Source organism: Sphaeramia orbicularis, chromosome 7 (assembly GCF_902148855.1).
Source record: "Sphaeramia orbicularis chromosome 7, fSphaOr1.1, whole genome shotgun sequence".
In the NCBI taxonomy this organism is placed as follows: domain Eukaryota; kingdom Metazoa; phylum Chordata; class Actinopteri; order Kurtiformes; family Apogonidae; genus Sphaeramia; species Sphaeramia orbicularis.
In genome coordinates this window covers 8,028,766-8,050,290 of record NC_043963.1, presented here as the reverse complement: position 1 = coordinate 8,050,290, position 21,525 = coordinate 8,028,766, and the positions used below count along the sequence as shown (strand labels likewise).

The 21,525-nt window shown below is 34.0% G+C and overlaps 1 protein-coding gene across 2 annotated transcripts in view; it reads right to left on the bottom strand.

Annotated features, from left to right (window-relative positions):
* The window catches only part of slc6a8 (solute carrier family 6 member 8), an 85,368-nt gene that overhangs the window by 1,614 nt on the left and 62,229 nt on the right, over window positions 1-21,525 (bottom strand). For both annotated transcript variants that reach the window (XM_030138057.1, XM_030138059.1), the window contains 6 exons: window positions 20,980-21,104; window positions 15,920-16,032; window positions 12,113-12,250; window positions 11,882-11,984; window positions 4,922-5,022; window positions 2,657-2,827 (listed from right to left, as the gene is read on the bottom strand). In XM_030138057.1, coding sequence (XP_029993917.1) covers window positions 2,657-2,827; window positions 4,922-5,022; window positions 11,882-11,984; window positions 12,113-12,250; window positions 15,920-16,032; window positions 20,980-21,104 — 751 coding nt within the window. The remainder of the gene's footprint in view (window positions 1-2,656; window positions 2,828-4,921; window positions 5,023-11,881; window positions 11,985-12,112; window positions 12,251-15,919; window positions 16,033-20,979; window positions 21,105-21,525) is intronic.

The window sequence follows — 21,525 nt, the reverse complement described above, 5'->3', positions numbered from 1 at the left end:
ATAATTTTCTACCACAGCTAGCCATCTACTTTCTTCACATCTCACTGAGGAAGAAAAATCTCCCATTAAACTTTGAGGAAATATTGATGTTTTTATCTTAAATCCTCATGAACAGGACATTTTACAGCTGTAGACATGATGTGTCCTAATACTTTTGTCCATATTGATCTACAACACTGATTTATTTTTTTATCCATGACTATGATTTTAAATGTTCTACCTCTAAGTTTCTCCAACATTTTTCCTGCTCTGTCTATAAATAATAATTTTCTACCACAACTAACCATCTACTTTCTTCACATCTCACCGAGGAAGAAAAAATCTCATTAAACTTTGAGGAAATATTGATGTTTCTAAACTATATGGACAAAAATATTGGGACATGTCATGTCTACAGCTGTAAGATGTCCTGTTCATGATGATTTGAGACAAAAAGATCAATATTTAACATTTACAATCATAGTCATAGATTAAAAAAAATAATAATAAGGTTGATAGAAATTGTGTCCCAATATTTTTGTCCATATAGTTTATAAACATCAATATTTCCTTAAAGTTTAATTGAGATGTGAAGAAAGTAGATGGTTAGTTGTGGTAGAAAATCATTATTTACAGTCAGAGCACGAAAGGGGACAATAAAGTGTATCATACTGTAAAATATTTGAGAAATTTAGAGGTAGAACATTTAAAATCATAGTTGAGAGAAATTAAGTCTAAACCATCTCTGAGGCATTTTTGAAGCAAAAATAACAATTTAAACCAAACTAACCAATGCAATGATATTTATCCCATAATATGAAACTACAGGGGTTGGACAAAATAATGGAAACACCTTCTATGATGCCACAATGTTAGGTGTTTCCATTATTTTGTCCAACCCCTGTATATTATAACATTAGTCATGATTGTTTTGTATCCCAGACCCCTGTTAGAAAAGAAAAACCTGAATTCAACGTGTCCACATACTTTTGTCCACATTGTGTAGAACTGATGAAGCCTCTTGGATGAGAAATGAAACATTTAAGAGCAAAACCAGTTCAGTAGAACTTCAAAAAACTACTAAGGATAAAGTATTTGGTGAGTTTTAGTTTTAAACTTTTTCAAGACCCAAAAATCTGTCTTCACAGAACCCAAGTTTACAAATATGTTGTGAATCATCGTAACGTCTGCATTTTTTTCTGCCAAAAAAATAATGAGCCTGTTTACATGAGCATAAAAATCAGATGATTGTAATAAACAGATGTGATGCGTTTACATGCACTTAAGAAATGCGATAATGGAAAAAACCCTGATTTAGACGTTTCAGTTCATTATTGGATTTCATTCAGTTTATACGTACGTAGTTATGGTAGAGTCAAACTTCCGATTATTGTCTTCTTCTAGCATTTGATTACATCACTTCCATTTACTACGATTTAATTACCTCCGCCAAGGAGGTTATGTTTTTGCCAGGGTTTGTCTGTTTGTTTGTTTGTTTGTCTGTCCGTTAGTGTGCAACATAACTTAAAAAGTTATGGACAGATTTGGATGAAATTTTCAGGGTTTGTTGGAAATGGGATAAGGAAGAAATGATTAAATTTTGGTGGTGATCGGGGGTGGGGGGGCCCACGGGGGGGGCCACTGATCAGCCTTGGCGGAGGTCTGCGCTCTCTGAGTGCTTCTAGTTAGTATTAATTTTTTTTTCACGTGCAGATGTAAAACCACAAAATAAATCAGATTAACAGGCATACATTCACCAAAACATCGGAGTATTGGGGAGAAATCTGGGTGTTAATCTGATTTCTCATAATCAGATTACTACTGTTATTTTATAAATTAATCAGATTATACTATTTACATGATCACTTGAATAATCTGAAAACACCAGAAATCACATAATGAGCTTTAAAGTACATGTAAACAGGCTCGATGCGGAATTAAATACACTTTTACAGAATATACAGAGTGGGGAAGCAAAATTTACAATGAATATTTAGTTGTTTTTTCTCAGCAGGCACTACGTCAGTTGTTTTGAAACCAAACATATATTGATGTCATAATCATACCTAACACTATTATCCATACCTTTTCAGAAACTTTTGCCCATATGAGTAATCAGGAAAGCAAACGTCAAAGAGTGTGTGATTTGCTGAATGCACTCGTCACACCAAAGGAGATTTCAAAAATAGTTGGAGTGTCCATAAAGACTGTTTATAATGGAAAGAAGAGAATGACTATGAGCAAAACTATTACCAGAAAGTCTGGAAGATACTATTAAAGAAGAATGGGAGAAGTTGTCACCCGAATATTTGAGGAACACTTGCGCAAGTTTCAGGAAGCGTGTGAAGGCAGTTATTGAGAAAGAAGGAGGACACATAGAATAAAAACATTTTCTATTATGTCAGTTTTCTTGTGGCAAATAAATTCTCATGACTTTCAATAAACTAATTGGTCATACACTGTCTTTCAATCCCTGCTTCAAAATATTGTAAATTTTGCTTCCCCACCCTGTAGCTGGATTTAATTAAAATGACACATACAATGACATTAACTGACTAATGGTTAAAACTAATCAGCTGTGAATGTGCAGGATTATTTTGGTTAATTATTAACTTTGTCCATTTCCCTTGTTTCTTTCCTGTCTTATTGAATGTGTAGGTGTGATGCGTTCACTGACCTCTCTGAAGGTTCCCTTGGCTCTGAACAGTTTGTAGAGCAGACTGACAGGGATGCAGAGCATGGAGGACAAGGCCAGACACCAGCCGATCACCTCCCCCCACCACGGGTACACGTACATGTTGTTGTAGGTCAGAGGCTTGTAGTTGACCAGGTGGAACAGAAAGATGCCCTGAACATGAAGCAGAATGACCTCCCATTACCTTCTGAAAGTCATATAGATACGTTTCTCCAGTTCTGTGAATATTTCTGACTTTTTGACGTCACGCAACAAACCAGTCTGGCATTAGCCATTTCTTATTTTAACCCTTAAAGACCCGAACAGCCTCTGGAAACCAAAACCATCTACTGATCTACGATGTCTGGTAAGTTCTGATCCACTAATCCTATCAATACATGTCAATAACTGGAGTAAAATACAGTTTATCATCTTTTCATGGTCATCAGATATGAAACATTTGGACGTTCAGAGGCTCCGTAGTTACCGTGGAAACACCGACATCTTCGACAACATTGACTCACCAGTAAAACCCATGAAGTTGGATCAATGACAGTGGTTCCAAACACCTGTTTTTGTGTTCAGTTATTGATATCTGAAAAAGTCACTTTTTCTACAGTTTTTTTTACGTTTTTGATATAATTAACCTCAACTTTAATCTGAGATTTTATGAACATCTACATGACTAGTAAATTAAACTCCGAAGACCCAGCTGTGGGACAAGAGTTTCACAGCTTTTTACAAAATTAAAATGAAAAAACCTGTCCACTGCGAAGGACATTCCATAAAAATATTACAAAATGCATCTGAAAAAACTGTTGCATCATAATAGTCACTTTTCCATTGGACATCTGTGCAAAACTTTACCGATATTTAGTAAATGTCGAAAAAACAGAAGTGTGTAATGTCGGTTTTTCCATTAAATCACAAATGCAATGATTTGTTTATTAATTATCGCGACCCTAACCCTAACATGAGAAGTCATTCCATAAACATGGCGACAAACATAAATATGGTGTTGATTTACAGATATATTCATTATTACGTATTACCCCTCTATCTCGTACTAAATTAAAAAATGTTTCCTGCTGTGTCCACACATACTGCACCATGTTTGTTTTAAAACTCTTCTTCTTCACTTGTTGTAACGTTTGTCAACATCTGTTTTTTTTATTCATGTGACTAGTTGAGGAAAAAAGTCTTTCATTGCAGTTTTGCGTGATATCCCATTTGCGCTAGGCCCGAAAAACCACCTCTTGCCAGCGCAAAAACTGTTAATTGAAAAAAACGAGTTTAGGAGAAATTGTTGTTTTTCCATTAGGTTAATCTTTATGCACAAGTTATATTTGCACAATTTAAGAGTCAGTGGAAAAGCGACTAATGTTTCCAATATAGGCAATTATTTAATTTAAAAAAAGCCAAAACTTGTACTTTCCTGGGTCTCAGGAGGTTAAATACTGGAAAATACCTGAGTTTCACTGAAAAAACACAGGAATATATTATAATAAATGATGATAATTTACTTAAATGTTAAGTATAGAGAAAAAAAAAATTTGCTATAAATGTAGCACTGGGTCTTGATGGGTTGAAGACTTTACTGCTGTAATTGAAGAAAAGTGGTCGGTTTATCTGTTAAATATTTAACCAAACTCCACTGGCATGTGATGACTTTGATAACATTCAATGTAACATGTAATGGATGTTTTCGACACAGACTGATGTGAGTTTATCCACAGCTTTGGTAATGAAAGGAACCTGTCATTACACCGTATTTTTAATGTTCTACTGCAGAATTAGATTAAAGTTCAGATTAGTCTTTTATTTGCTTTTCACACTTTGTTTGCATAATGTTTCACAAATGTTTTAATAACATTTAAAAAGAAGTAGATGTAAATGAGTCTCAAATGTGTGTGCATGTTTTTCTATTTTTTTTTTTTTTTTAAAGTCAACCTTGATGTGTGTTTATTTGTTGAGGTTCTTTTTTTCCTCCTGAAATACTTTTATAATCACAGGATTTGTTGCACAATTTGTTTCAGTTACAGTGAAGCGAAACAGAAAGATAACTGTTCTGTTTTCATCCTGTGAATGTGGTTCAGGTTCAGTTTTTCCAACCTGTGCAGACTTGAGTTCATGTTGTAAATGACGAGTTCAGAGTCTGTGTTAAATTAGATCCATGTGGGTCTGAGTCACAGACTGAACGAAAGCTGAAGTCTGTGGAGTCTGTTCTTAAATCTGTGTTTTCAGTTTGTGTTTGTTGTCGGTTCTCACCATGCAGACACATGGAGTTATAAAGGACCAGCACCACTTCATCCAGGGGAACGGCCGATAGCCGATCATACGAGCGACGTCATCCATGAAGCGGTCAGCGCCTGCAACACAGGATTGATCATCTATCAGCAAGGAATCAATATCTCAACACCACATGCATTTTACATGAATATGAAAGAATGTTTGTGCAAATGTACAATATGAGTGTAGTGTTAAAGTGCAACTATTATGAGTAAAGATGATTTCAGCAGGAGTTCATCCTATGGTCACCAGTGAGTGAATAAAACTGTCTGTACACTGAGGATATGCATTTATGAAAGGTTTCTAAACTGTTTTAGCTCCATTTTACACCACTGATAGGATGTTCTGTATGTGTTCTGAAAATGTTTTAGAAGTTAAGGTACTGTTCAGTGGCTCCTAAAGTGTTGTAAAAAGTGTTTGTAGAATGTCGTTAAAAGCCTCAGCAGATGAAACAAAGGCTGTTCTTTGGATGTGCTCTGAAATTAGAAGAGTTTTATAACTGTTTTTAAAGTGTTTTAGGTGGTTCAAAACACACCAACCAGTTCTCCTGAGGTGTTTTAGAGTGTTTCAACACCTTTTTCAGATGGTCATAAACAGGCTCAAAATGGAATTTTCATAAGGCTATAGTATGATGTCCAAAAATGGTCATTTTGGAAATATTTTCATAAATGCTTAAAAAGTGTTTTAGGACGTGCTTGAGTTCATAATAAGCACTCGTTGAGGTGTTTTAGGGTTTTTCAACACCTTTTTTAGATGGTCAAAAATGGCTCAAAATGGAATTTTCATAAGGCTATATAGTATGACGTCTAAAAATGGTCATTTTGAACATATTTTCAAAAATGCTCAAAAAGTGTTTTAGGACCTTCCTAAGTTCATAATTAACACTCCCTGAGTTTTTTGAGGTTGTTTCAACACCTTTTTCTGATGGACAAAAAATGGCTCAAAATGGAATTTTCATAAGGCTATAGTATGACGTCCAAAAATGGTCATTTTGGAAATATTTTCATAAATGCTTAAAAAGTGTTTTAGGACGTGCTTGAGTTCATAATAAGCACTCGTTGAGGTGTTTTAGGGTTTTTCAACACCTTTTTCAGATGGTCAAAAAAATGGCTGAAAATGGAGTTTTCATAAGGCCGTATGATGTCCAAAAATGGTCATTTTGGAAATATTTTCATAAATGCTTAAAAAGTGTTTTAGGACGTACTTAAGTTCATAATAAACACTTGTTGAGGTGTTTTAGGGTTTTTCAACACCTTTTTCAGATGGTCATCAACAGGCTCAAAATGGAGTTTTCATAAGGCTATAGTATGACGTCCAAAAATGGTCATTTTGAACATATTTTCAAAAATGCTCAAAAAGTGTTTTAGGATGTTCCCAAATTCATAATTAACACTCCCTGAGTTTTTTGAGGTTGTTTCAACACCTTTTTCTGATGGACAAAAAATGGCTCAAAATGGAATTTTCATAAGGCTATAGTATGACGTCCAAAAATGGTCATTTTGGAAATATTTTCATAAATGCTTAAAAAGTGTTTTAGGACATGCTTGAGTTCATAATAAGCACTCGTTGAGATGTTTTAGGGTTTTTCAACACCTTTTTCAGATGGTCAAAAAAATGGCTCAAAATGGAATTTTCATAAGGCCATAGTATGACGTCCAAAAACGGTCATTTTGAACATATTTTCAAAAATGCTCAAAAAGTGTTTTAGGATGTTCCCAAGTTCATAATTAACACTCCCTGAGAAGTTTTAGGGTTTTTCAACACCTTTTTCAGATGGTCAAAAAATGGCTCAAAATGGAATTTTCATAAGGCCATAGTATGACGTCCAAAAACGGTCATTTTGAACATATTTTCAAAAATGCTTAAAAAGTGTTTTAGGATGTTCCCAAGTTCATAATTAACACTCCCTGAGAAGTTTTAGAGTGTTTCAACACCTTTTTCAGATGGTCAAAAAATGGCTGAAAATGGAGTTTTCATAAGGCTATAGTATGACGTCCAAAAATGGTCATTTTGGAAATATTTTCATAAATGCTTAAAAAGTGTTTTAGGACGTACTTAAGTTCATAATAAACACTTGTTGAGGTGTTTTAGGGTTTTTCAACACCTTTTTCAGATGGTCAAAAAATGGCTCAAAATGGAATTTTCATAAGGCCATAGTATGACGTCCAAAAACGGTCATTTTGAACATATTTTCAAAAATGCTCAAAAAGTGTTTTAGGATGTTCCCAAGTTCATAATTAACACTCCCTGAGAAGTTTTAGGGTTTTTCAACACCTTTTTCAGATGGTCAAAAAATGGCTCAAAATGGAATTTTCATAAGGCCATAGTATGACGTCCAAAAACGGTCATTTTGAACATATTTTCAAAAATGCTCAAAAAGTGTTTTAGGATGTTCCCAAGTTCATAATTAACACTCCCTGAGAAGTTTTAGAGTGTTTCAACACCTTTTTCAGATGGTCAAAAAATGGCTGAAAATGGAGTTTTCATAAGGCTATAGTATGACGTCCAAAAATGGTCATTTTGGAAATATTTTCATAAATGCTTAAAAAGTGTTTTAGGACGTACTTAAGTTCATAATAAACACTCGTTGAAATGTTTTAGGGTTTTTCAACACCTTTTTCAGATGGTCAAAAAATGGCTCAAAATGGAATTTTCATAAGGCCATAGTATGACGTCCAAAAACGGTCATTTTGAACATATTTTCAAAAATGCTCAAAAAGTGTTTTAGGATGTTCCCAAGTTCATAATTAACACTCCCTGAGAAGTTTTAGGGTTTTTCAACACCTTTTTCAGATGGTCAAAAAATGGCTCAAAATGGAATTTTCATAAGGCTATAGTATGACGTCCAAAAATGGTCATTTTGGAATATTTTCAAAAATGCTTAAAAAGTGTTTTAGGACATACTTAAGTTCATAATTAACACTCCCTGAGAAGTTTTAGAGTGTTTCAACACCTTTTTCAGATGGTCAAAAAATGGCTGAAAATGGAGTTTTCATAAGGCTATAGTATGACGTCCAAAAATGGTCATTTTGGAAATATTTTCATAAATGCTTAAAAAGTGTTTTAGGACGTACTTAAGTTCATAATAAACACTTGTTGAGGTGTTTTAGGGTTTTTCAACACCTTTTTCAGATGGTCAAAAAATGGCTCAAAATGGAATTTTCATAAGGCCATAGTATGACGTCCAAAAACGGTCATTTTGAACATATTTTCAAAAATGCTCAAAAAGTGTTTTAGGATGTTCCCAAGTTCATAATTAACACTCCCTGAGAAGTTTTAGGGTTTTTCAACACCTTTTTCAGATGGTCAAAAAATGGCTCAAAATGGAATTTTCATAAGGCCATAGTATGACGTCCAAAAACGGTCATTTTGAACATATTTTCAAAAATGCTCAAAAAGTGTTTTAGGATGTTCCCAAGTTCATAATTAACACTCCCTGAGAAGTTTTAGAGTGTTTCAACACCTTTTTCAGATGGTCAAAAATGGCTGAAAATGGAGTTTTCATAAGGCTATAGTATGACGTCCAAAAATGGTCATTTTGGAAATATTTTCATAAATGCTTAAAAAGTGTTTTAGGACGTACTTAAGTTCATAATAAACACTTGTTGAGGTGTTTTAGGGTTTTTCAACACCTTTTTCAGATGGTCAAAAAATGGCTCAAAATGGAATTTTCATAAGGCCATAGTATGACGTCCAAAAACGGTCATTTTGAACATATTTTCAAAAATGCTCAAAAAGTGTTTTAGGATGTTCCCAAGTTCATAATTAACACTCCCTGAGAAGTTTTAGGGTTTTTCAACACCTTTTTCAGATGGTCAAAAAATGGCTCAAAATGGAATTTTCATAAGGCTATAGTATGACGTCCAAAAATGGTCATTTTGGAATATTTTCAAAAATGCTTAAAAAGTGTTTTAGGACATACTTAAGTTCATAATTAACACTCCCTGAGAAGTTTTAGAGTGTTTCAACACCTTTTTCAGATGGTCAAAAAATGGCTGAAAATGGAGTTTTCATAAGGCTATAGTATGCCGTCCAAAAATGGTCATTTTGGAAATATTTTCATAAATGCTTATAAAGTGTTTTAGGACGTACTTAAGTTCGTAATAAACACTTGTTGAGGTGTTTTAGGGTTTTTCAACACCTTTTTTAGATGGTCAAAAAATGGCTCAAAATGGAATTTTCATAAGGCCATAGTATGACGTCCAAAAACGGTCATTTTGAACATATTTTCAAAAATGCTCAAAAAGTGTTTTAGGATGTTCCCAAGTTCATAATTAACACTCCCTGAGAAGTTTTAGGGTTTTTCAACACCTTTTTCAGATGGTCAAAAAATGGCTCAAAATGGAATTTTCATAAGGCTATAGTATGACGTCCAAAAATGGTCATTTTGGAATATTTTCAAAAATGCTTAAAAAGTGTTTTAGGATGTTCCCAAGTTCATAATTAACACTCCCTGAGAAGTTTTAGAATGTTTCAACACCTTTTTCAGATGGTCAAAAAATGGCTGAAAATGGAATTTTCATAAGGCTATAGTATGACGTCCAAAAATGGTCATTTTGGAAATATTTTCTTAAATGCTTAAAAAGTGTTTTAGGACGTGCTTGAGTTCATAATTAACACTCGTTGAGGTGTTTTAGGGTTTTTCAACACCTTTTTCAGATGGTCATCAACAGGCTCAAAATGGAATTTTCATAAGGCCATAGTATGATGTCCAAAAATGGTCATTTTGGAAATATTTTCATAAATGCTTAAAAAGTGTTTTAGGACATACTTAAGTTCATAATTAACACTCCCTGAGAAGTTTTAGAGTGTTTCAACACCTTTTTTAGATGGTCAAAAAATGGCTCAAAATGGAATTTTCATAAGGCTATAGTATGACGTCCAAAAATGGTCATTTTGAACATATTTTCAAAAATGCTCAAAAAGTGTTTTAGGATGTTCCCAAGTTCATAATTAACACTCCCTGAGAAGTTTTAGAGTGTTTCAACACCTTTTTCAGATGGTCAAAAAATGGCTGAAAATGGAGTTTTCATAAGGCTATAGTATGACGTCCAAAAATGGTCATTTTGGAAATATTTTCATAAATGCTTAAAAAGTGTTTTAGGACGTGCTTGAGTTCATAATAAGCACTCGTTGAGGTGTTTTAGGGTTTTTCAACACCTTTTTCAGATGGTCAAAAAATGGCTCAAAATGGAATTTTCATAAGGCCATAGTATGACGTCCAAAAACGGTCATTTAGAACATATGTTCAAAAATGCTCAAAAAGTGTTTTAGGATGTTCCCAAGTTCATAATTAACACTCCCTGAGAAGTTTTAGGGTTTTTCAAAACCTTTTTCAGATGGTCAAAAAATGGGTCAAAATGAATTTTCATAAGGCTATAGTATGATGTCCAAAAATGGTCATTTTGGAAATATTTTCAAAAATGCTTAAAAAGTGTTTTAGGATGTTCCCAAGTTCATAATTAACACTCCCTGAGAGGTTTTAAAATGTTTCAACACCTTTTTCAGATGGTCAAAAAATGGCTCAAAATGGAATTTTCATAAGGCTATAGTATGATGTCCAAAAATGGTCATTTTGGAAATATTTTCATAAATGCTTAAAAAGTGTTTTAGGACATACTTAAGTTCATAATTAACACTCCCTGAGAAGTTTTTGAGTGTTTCAACACCTTTTTCAGATGGTCAAAAAATGGCTGAAAATGGAATTTTCATAAGGCTATAGTATGACGTCCAAAAATGGTCATTTTGGAAATATTTTCATAGATGCTTAAAAAGTGTTTTAGGACGTGCTGGAGTTCATAATAAGCACTTGTTGAGGTGTTTTAGGGTTTTTCAACACCTTTTTAAGATGGTCAAAAAATGGCTCAAAATGGAATTTTCATAAGGCCATAGTATGACGTCCAAAAACGGTCATTTTGAACATATTTTCAAAAATGCTCAAAAAGTGTTTTAGGATGTTCCCAAGTTCATAATTAACACTCCCTGAGAAGTTTTAGGGTTTTTCAACACCTTTTTCAGATGGTCAAAAAATGGCTGAAAATGGGAGTTTTCATAAGGCTATAGTATGACGTCCAAAAATGGTCATTTTGAACATATTTTCAAAAATGCTCAAAAAGTGTTTTAGGATGTTCCCAAGTTCATAATTAACACTCCCTGAGAAGTTTTAGGGTTTTTCAACACCTTTTTCAGATGGTCAAAAAATGGGTCAAAATGGAGTTTTCTTAAGGCCGTCCAAAAATGGTCATTTTGGAAATATTTTCATAAATGCTTAAAAAGTGTTTTAGGACGTACTTAAGTTCGTAATAAACACTTGTTGAGGTGTTTTAGGGTTTTTCAACACCTTTTTCAGATGGTCAAAAAAATGGGTCAAAATGGAATTTTCATAAGGCTATAGTATGATGTCCAAAAACGGTCATTTTGAACATATTTTCATAAATGCTCAAAAAGTGTTCTGGGATGTACTTAAGTTCATAATAAACACTCTCTGAGGTGTTTTAGGGTTTTCAACACCTTTGTCAGATAGTCAAAAAATGGTTCGAAATGGAATTTTATAGTGTGACGTCCAAAAATGATCATTTCGGACATATTTTCTGGTGATAGTCAAACTATACTATTTGCTCCACGCATTAACATTTTGGGCCACCTTTTCAAGAGGTTTTAAATGTTTTTTTGTGTTTGCAACAGCAGAAACATGTGAGCTGCTTTCCAGCCTTTCCTCCAGACTAACCTGCAGCTTCAGACCACACATTTCCTGCACACTCTGCACCCTGACACTCCATGAAACATTAAAAATACCCTGACATTCTTTAACCATGGCCTTCTTTACACATAACATAGCTGTTCACATGCTTATTTTGGGTTAAGACACTTCGCTGACATTACTACGACACATGATCCTGGGCCCAGTGTGGGCTGAACATGTACATGTGTGTTACATACCATAGACCCAGGCAACTACTATGCATTCCCAGAATGCTTGCCACAACAGAGTCATTCCACTGGCCGAATAGTAGTCAAACAACTGGAAGACATACATTCCTCCCTGCAGAGAAAGAGGCAGATGACATGGTAATAAAATATAAGTGATAGTAATAAAAATACTTAAAAATGGTGGAAATCAGTTGGTATTTAACTTATCATTGACCTGGAAAGTGTCATGGTGTTACGTACCTGCGTCACCATGGAGAGGTCAATAATGAAGCACAGTAAACAGCATATTGCCACGGCGATCTCCCTCCTGTAGCGATGGTAGTATTTTCCAGGAAACAGGTCCAGGATTCCCGTAACGAAACCCTCCACTCCGACGAACTGGAGAGAAGGAAGGAAAAACGGGTGAGTCCGACCCCTCAGAACAAACACAGCCGACATAGAATCCATCCCAGCCAATATTTAGTCTGTATAATCTGTGTTTTCTGTTCTTCTAGAGCACAGGTGTCAAACATGCGGCCCGGGGGCCAAATCCGGCCCGCCAATGGGTCCAGTCCGGCCCCTGGGATGAATTTGTGAAATGCAATAATTACACTGAAGATATTAACAGTCCTTTTAGTTCAGGTTCCACATTCAGACCAGTTCAATCTCATAATAACCTATAAACACTCACAACTCCAAATTTGTCTTTTTGTAAATGTTTTCATGTATTTACATTAAAACGAAGTATAATTTCACAAAAAATCTGAATAACCTGAACAAATATGAACAACCTGAAACGTCTTAAGAGAAGTACAATTTTAACCCTTTCATGCATAGTGGTCACTCCAGTGGACAGTTCTTCCACAGCTGTTCTCTTGTATTTTCATGGGTTTTGTTGTTTTAGTTCCATATCAGCCGACACAGTGGACACTTATGCACCATCCCATACACTGACATTCATGCTATTACTGTAACTTTATGTTCTTAATAAACCTGATCTGCAGAAACATGATTGAGTGTAAATCAATTGCTAATTGTTATTAGACTGTAATTAACAGTTTTCTTAAACAAAAAGTTTTGTTTGTTTTTTTTTATAATATCCACATGAAGTGAATAAGAACTAATTTTAGAGTATGATAAAAGGTGAGAAAACATCAAATTAGCTGCATCAGAAATGCTTTTGTTTCATAGTTTTCACACAGTATATCACTCTCTGATATTGCATTTTAAATACATGTTTCTTTGCTTCAAATTTAAACACATGGTGTCCAAAAAAAAAAAACAAAAGGTTATTTTAAAAATAAAAAAATCTCCTTGTTTTTTTTTTTCATGCCTAACGAGGAATAAAAACACTCTGGAAAAAAATCTTGACTAAAGTTTTCATAATTTATGCATCAGAGGGTTAATAATATTCCACCTGTTACTAAATATTTTGTGTATCTGTAGATCCACTGTGATCTGTAAGTTATAATGTACACATAGAAATGATAAACTAAAGCATTCATTCATTTTCTGAACCCGCTTTATCCTCACTAGGGTCACGGGGGTCGCTTGGAGACTATCCCAGCTACATAGGGGCAAAGGCGGGGTACACCCTGGACAAGTCGCCAGTTCATCACAGGGCTGAACATACTAAAGCATAATAGTGTTAAATTTTTTTTTTCTTTTTTTCAGTTTGTTCATGATATTCACATCTTTTGAAAGGATAGTTTATATTTGTAAACCTTTTCATAATGTAATTTTATTTTTTTCACTGTAAAACATAGAGAAAAGTTTGGAGTTGACATTATTTATATATTATTATATTATTATTTTACTAGTCCGGCCCACTTCAGGTCAAATTTAGCTGAATGTGGCCCCTGAACTAAAATGAGTTTGACACACCTGCTCTAGAGTGTAAAGGCCTCTGGGAGAAGGGATGGTCCAATATTTAAGAATGAGATGAATCCACCACACACTGAGGACAGGAGGTTTTCAGAGGTTTATGCTCTGACTTTGGTGTTTTCTGTATTTATTTAGTAACAGTGCATCATCAGAGCAAGGAAACATATGTAGAAACAGTTTCTTTTAGCTTTAACGAAAGTAACAGTAGTCTAGATTTAGTAGAAATACTGATTATACAGTAAATAACTAACATTTTAACCCTTGTGTGGTGTTCAGATTTTTGTTCTTCAGCCAGTGTTCGTGGATGTGGTGGTCCTGCTGCATTTGTGGGTTTTTAACCCTTTCATGCACAGGTCACTCCAGTGGACAGTTCTTCTCCAGCTGTTCTCTTGTATTATAATGGGTTTTGTTCTTTTAGTTCCATATCAGCCTACACAGTGGACACTCATGCGTCATCCCATACCCTGACATTCACACCATTACTGTAACTGTGCTGTTCTTGATAAACCTGATCTGCAGTGACATGTTTGAGTGTAAATCAATTGTTATTTGTTAGACAAAAAGTTTTTTTTTTTTTTTGCATATTATCTCCATGAAGTAAGTAATTACTAGCATTAGAATATGTTAAAATGTGAGAAGACATCAGATTAGCAGCATTAAAAATGTTTTTATTTCATTGTTTTCATATTACTTTCTGATATTGGGTTTTAAACACTTTAATTTACTTCAAAAATTAAATGCATGGATATTTTTGTAACTCCATGGGAAAAAAAACTCAATGGCATTTTTTTTTTTTTTTTAATGGCTAAGGAGGAATAAAAACACTCAAAAAAATAAGTCTTGACTCAGGTTCTCACAATTCATGCATGAAAGGGTTAATTCAACATAATCAAACAATTTTACGTTAAAATACTCAACAGACGTTTACTTCAACCAAATTACAAGCAACATAAAAAGCATACATGTTTAATATTTGCCTTTGCTATATCACATTTATGAATTAAAGTGCTACTCATTTTTTTTTTTTTTTTTTTTTTAATAAAACGTAATATAATCAAGATATGAGGAAAAAATTCATTAAAAAAATTACTCATCATTTTTCTTTTAATAAAAAATGTAAATGGGTCCCACAGAACTGAACATTATACAAAGGGTTAAACATATTTGAGCTCCAACCAGCAACAAATATTGGACAAAAGTAGAATTATTGCCCAAAAGAGCACTAATTTATTTACATTTTAGCAGAGTTTCTAAAAAATTGGAGTAATTTCACATTATTCATGAACATTATCATAGAATATTTGCGAAATAAAGCTCAATTTCACCAATTAATATGTTCAAAATTAAATGGAAATATAAAGTCCTGTGTAAAAGTCCCAGTCCATCATTATGTTGGGGTAAAAACACCTTCTATAACCAAAGTGGTCGTATTTAATGTGAGCTCCCTTTGGATTTAACATGTATTTAACCCTGTTATTCAGACAATATGAGATTTATGGCGTTCATTTTCTGATGTTTTATACCAGTATGGCAAATGTTTCTATCGTTTGTGCTGTTTATACTCTACAATAATCAACACTGTAAAAAAAAATAAAATAAAATACAGAAAAATAAAGAAACTTCTAGGTGTGTCAATATCAAACATCTCTGCTTTCTATTCTTTATATTTTCAGAGCAGCCTTTTTAATTTGTTTTAATTCATTCGACAGGGATTATTTATTTATTTATTTTAACTTTATTATATTCATTTATTAAGTCTTGTCTTTTCAGTTCAATTTATTTCAGTATTAATACTTATAATAATCAATTTTATACCAGGTTTCATTCAACATGTCAGATGTTTCTCATTGTTTCTTGTCCTGGGGTCAGAGGTCAAACTAAACAGTGACTTTAACCTTTACAACACATTTAGTTCAGCTGTTTTTGCATCTTTTAAGGCCGTGCAGATATTTCTCCTATTTTATTGTTGTTTCTAAAGAAAAGTGAATGGGAAATAAATACGTATGATAATTCAACCCTAAAAAACAACTAAACTAAAGCTGTTCTCAGTCGTCTGTACAGGACCGTATGTGGATTACATTCACTCATACACGAATGGAAAGAGGAGACCTATAGATATAGATGTTTACGTTGAGTTTACGAGGACATATTTTAAAGCTAACAGTCGTGGCCGTGCGTGTTCACCTGACTGTCCAATCCGAGCAGCAGCAGCATGAAGAAGAAGAGCGCCGCCCACAGAGGAGCGACCGGCATCAGGCTGACGGCCTTCGGGTACGCGATGAAGGCCAGACCTGGACCTGGAGCACAAACACAGAGAGCTCAGAGACCGGAATGCATGTGCGGCAGGAAAATAACACACAGGAAACTACGAACAGCATAAGGAATGGATACAATAATACAAAAAACACCAGCAAATGCACACTTTAACCGCATCGAGTAAAGTCTGGGATGCAATATAGATTAGAATATTCAGTGTGTATTTGTACTTTTACTGCAATAAAGGATGAGTACTTCAACCATGCAGGACTTTAAAGGCTCTGTATTGCATTTTGTTTAGTAATTAGGTTTTTGTCAGACAATGTACATGTGTTATTTATTTGTTTTTATATTTTATTTAAGGTTTTTTGATATAATATTGAACAAACACCAACACCTTTACATACACACAGAATAATAATAATAATAATAATAATAATAATAATAATAATAATAATAATAATAATAATAAACATTCACTCAAAAACTTTGATCAATGACAGTAGATGGAAACACATGTTTTTATGTTCAGTTACTGATATATTTGCAGAAAAATTCTTTTTTTTTTTTTTTAATTTTATCTGTTTCTGATATAATAACCTTTGGATTTACTCTGAGCTTTAATGAACACCTACATGATTAGGAAATTAAAAAAAAGGAAAATACATGATTTTCACTGAAAAAACACAAAATACAGAGGATAATGTTATAATAAATGTTATAAATGTTATAATAATTGATGATACTTGAATACTTGAATTTGATATTTAGATTTAGGGGTGTAAGATTTAGGGGTGTAAGAAAATATCGGTTCTGCAATATATTGCGATATTTCATTTCACAATACTGTGTCGACATTAAAAAAAAAAGCATGTATTGATAATTTTAGGTATTTATTCAAATGCAGATATTGTGGAGGTTCATTTTTGGGTTTTTTTGTCTATATTTTATTCATTAATATTTATTACTCTTTTATTAAATATTGTTAGTTCCTTTGTTGGGATCGCACAAAAATAATGTTATGATGTTAGTTCTGAGCTAAAAGAATATGAACATTTGAGCAGGATCTTAAACTGTAATGTCTGTAAAACATAATGTAAGTTTGAACACAGGAACATTTTGTGATATAACTTTAGATCCTGTTGGGATCAAATAAAAATGTGTTTAGTATTTGTGCAGATTTCTGGTGTAATTAAATTCTTCAAGGAAATAATCAATTAAAAAAAGAAACAAACAAAAAATTGCCTTTTTAACAGTATCGTGATATATCACAATGTATCGTATCGTGATCCTAGTATTGTGATTTGTATCATATCGGCAGATTTTTGCCAATACACAGCGCTAGTAAGATTTAGATTTTTGCAGTGCACTCCAAATACACAAATAAATGAACCAAAAACTAATAAAAGTGGGTTTAGCAAAATCTGACGGCTTTAAGAAAGGTTAAATAGAGAGAAATTCATTTGAGAGCACTGGCTCTTTATGGGTTAAACTGAACTTAATCTTTTGTGCCTTTTAAACCCTCTTCTTTCTATCCATCATGTATTTCTGTTTCACTGCTGAGCCTCATGAAATGAAGATGCGTCCTGTCACGAGGTGAAAAGCCGCAGTTAAATAATCCTTCAGTTAATACTACACACACACACACAAACACACACCGTCTGTGATGCTAATACTTTAAACCATTGTAAACGTGTCAGATGGGATTCAGAAGTAAATTGGATTTGCTTTTGTTCTTTTAGCAGCTACAGAGAAATAAAAAAAAATATTCGTCTCCTCGTTCTGAACACGCTGTCGTTTTTATTTACACACATTCAAACCACAGGCGTTTAATCCCGGTCTCAGTCTTTAACCACTCCTCGCCGTTCTGCATTGAAGCGGGTGTTGAATGAACGCGTTTAAAGCAGCAGCAGAAGTGAGTTTTGGCTGAACGTAGTGCGAGCCAGGCAGCACCACGCCTTCTGCGGAGAGAGGCTAAATATAAACACCCGGCTGCACATGTGCGTTTGTGATCTCACGTCATGTGCTTCAGAGTTATTAATAAACATACAGTCGGCAGATGACTGTACGCCGGCTTCATTCAGACCCCATGGACTCCTTAAACCAGGGGACGCTCTGATTGGCTGGAGAGATCTGCCACGAGTTTATTCAGTAAAGCAGTTAGAACAGGGGTGTCAAACTCATTTCAGTTCAGGGACCACATACAGCCGAATATGACAAAGTGGGCCGAACCAGTCAGATAATGTAAGTAATAGGATAAGAACTTAGAAATAATATCAACTCCAAAGTTTTCTCTATGTTTTTGAGTGAAAAAAGTAAAATTCCATAATTAAAATGTTTACATCTATGAACCATACTTGAACGTAACATGAACAAAATACAAAATGAGTGTAATTTCAACAATATTACACCTCAGTTTATCATTTATACATGTGCATCACAACTTACAGATCACAGTGGATCTACAAATACACCAAACATTTAATGACAGGCAGAATATTGTCAAAATACTACATACTTCTCTTAAGAGATTTCAGGTTGTTCATATTTTTTGTGAAAGAGTAGTCTGTAAATGTGAACTTTTTTGTGTAATTTTACTTTTTTGACACTAAAACAAAAAGAAAAAAATTGATATTTTACTGGTCTGACCCACTTTAGATTGAACATCCTTGATTGATAATTTCTTCAGTGTAATTTTTACATTTCACAAATTCATCCCAGGGGCCGGATTGGAACCTTTGGCGGGCCGCATTTGGCCCCCGGGCCGCATGTTTGTCACCCATGAGTTAGAACCAAAAGTCGACCTCTGGGACTGAAAAGTGACGCCGGTGTAGAAGTGTCAGAGGTAAATAATGTTCACCACAGACACAGCCTATATATGTTTTTATACATACATATATATATATATATATATATATATATATATATATATATATATATATATATATATATATATATGTGTGTGTGTGTGTGTGTGTGTGTGTGTGTGTGTGTGTGTGTGTGTGTGTGTAGGGCAGTGGTTCCAACCTTTTTTGGTTCGTGACCCCATTTTAACATCTCAAATTTCTGGCAATCCCAGACATTCAAAACAGAGACTTTTTTTTTTCTAAAATTAATTTGTTTTTGATCATGTAATAGTTTGCTATACTATGTTGCAAATAAATGTTAATTTTAGACGACATTTAGTCTATATAATGTATATTATGGACGGAGGCAGTAAAGCCTGGTGTAGATTACTGCACAAAGGGAGAATTTTATTTTCCTTGGTCAGGATATGCACAGTCAGTCCAGCTTGGATTTACAAGGCTGACAATTAATACTGAACAAACAAGAACTCAAACTATGAATTATGAAAGAGCTGCAGCATCTGAAACTGACCACACTGAACATTTGACAGATAAACAGAACCACAGTGCTTCAGTTTCAGACTCACAGTTTGTCATGTCTGTTATGGATTGGGATTGTCTCTGTCAACTCACCATATATTTTTTATTAGTAAGTTTTTTTTTGTTGTTTGTTAGTTTTTTATATCAGTTACTACAAATTTCAGGCGACCCCATTTGAATTCCAGGTGACCCCACATGGGGTCCCAGCTCCAACGTTGAAAAACACTGGTATAGGAGTTCGTTTTTACTTCCACCAAGGAACAGCAGAGGTTATGTTTTCATCGGGGTTTGTCTGTTTGATTGTCTTTTCACAAGATAATTCAAAAAGTTATGGATGAATTTGGATGAAATTTTCAGGAAATGTTGATACTGGCACAAGGAACAAATGATTAAATTTTGGTGGTGATCGGGGGGGCAACTGTTCTGCCCTGGTGGAGGTCTGCGCTCTCCGAGTGCTTTTCTAGTTTTTTATATCGATCATCTGTTTAGATTATATTAACCCTCAGAGACCCAAACAACCGCTGTCAACCATGATCATCTACTGATATAAAATGATTATTAACTTCTAAACCACTAATTCTATCAATACATGTAAATAATGGGTGTAAAATACAGTTTGTTATGTGACTAAGTAGGAGAAATGGACACCGTATGACACAGTGAACGATGCTTAAAGTTCAACAGACTCGAATGTATGTACCTTATTTTTGGATGACATATCGGTAACCATGACTGTTATTTCTGCTGTTTTTTGTTTCTTTATTTAACACATCTGTTCTATTTCTCTAGCTCTACAATGGAATACATAATTTGAATATGTATGAAAAACGCCGATAAAAATGTGAGTATCAAAAAAATAATAATAATACAGTTTGTGATCTTTTCATGATCATTAAATATGACCCACTTGGATGTTCAGAGGCTCTGTAGTTACCGTGGAAACACCATCATCATCTACAACATTGATTCACCAGTAAAACCTATGGCGTTGGATCAGTGACAGTGGATGGAGATGTTTGTTTTTACGTTCAGTTATTGATATATTTGCTGAAAAAGTCACTTTTTCTTCAGTTTTCTCTGTTTCTGGTATAATATCCCTCAATTTTATTCTGAGCTTTAATGAATATTTACATGATCAGCAAATTAAATGTAGGAAAATACATGATTTTCACTGAAAGAAACGCAAAATACAGAGGATAATGTTAGAATAAAAGGTCATAAATCACTTAAGAAAGGTTAAATAGAGAGAGAGAGATTCATTTTGGAACTGCAACACAAGTAGCACTGGGCCTTTATGTGTTAAGACAAAACATTCTACATATTTAAGGGGTGTGGCCAGTGTGATTGACAGGTCAGTGCCCTCAGTGTTTATTATTGTGTTTTTTCTGCTCCTATATGCTCATAAATCACTTCATACATCCTCTAGTTTTAGCATTTTCCTTTTTTTTTTTTGCTGCTGCAAAACTTCGAATCTAACAAAGTGGAAATAAGTCCAAACCCTGCTGGACCTGCTGTGGCTGAAATAAAATAATAATAAAACTAATATCTATATTTAACAGCAAACCTCAGACAAACAGCTTGTGTGTTTTGTTTTGTTTTTACCTGATTCAGCGACCTGTGAGATGTCGACTCCCTGCTCAGCAGCCATGAAGCCCAGAATAGAAAACACAACAAAACCAGCAAAGAAACTGGTCCCGCTGTTTATCAACGCCAACACGAAGGCGTCCCTGCAGGAAGAGGAAGCATTAATCCCACAATCACCAAATAGGACTTTTACAGGTACACTATATGGACAAAAGTATGTGGACATGTTGAATTCAGGTGTTTCTTTTCTAACAGGGCTCTGGGATACAAAACAGTAATGAATAATGTTACAGTATAGTTTTGTATTGGGATAAATATCATTGCATTGGTTAGTTTGGTTTAAATTGTTATTTTTGCTTCCAAAATGCCTCAGAGATGGTTTTTACATAATTTCTCTCAACATTGATGTTTTTTTTTTTGTTTGTTTTTTGTCAATATTTTATCATACAGTACACCTCCGTTTTGTAATTTTTTTTCCAATTGCACACTTTTATAGTTTTTATACTTTTTAAAAATGTCTGTACCTATTGTATTGCTATTTGATGTAAGTGCCTCAGAGATGGT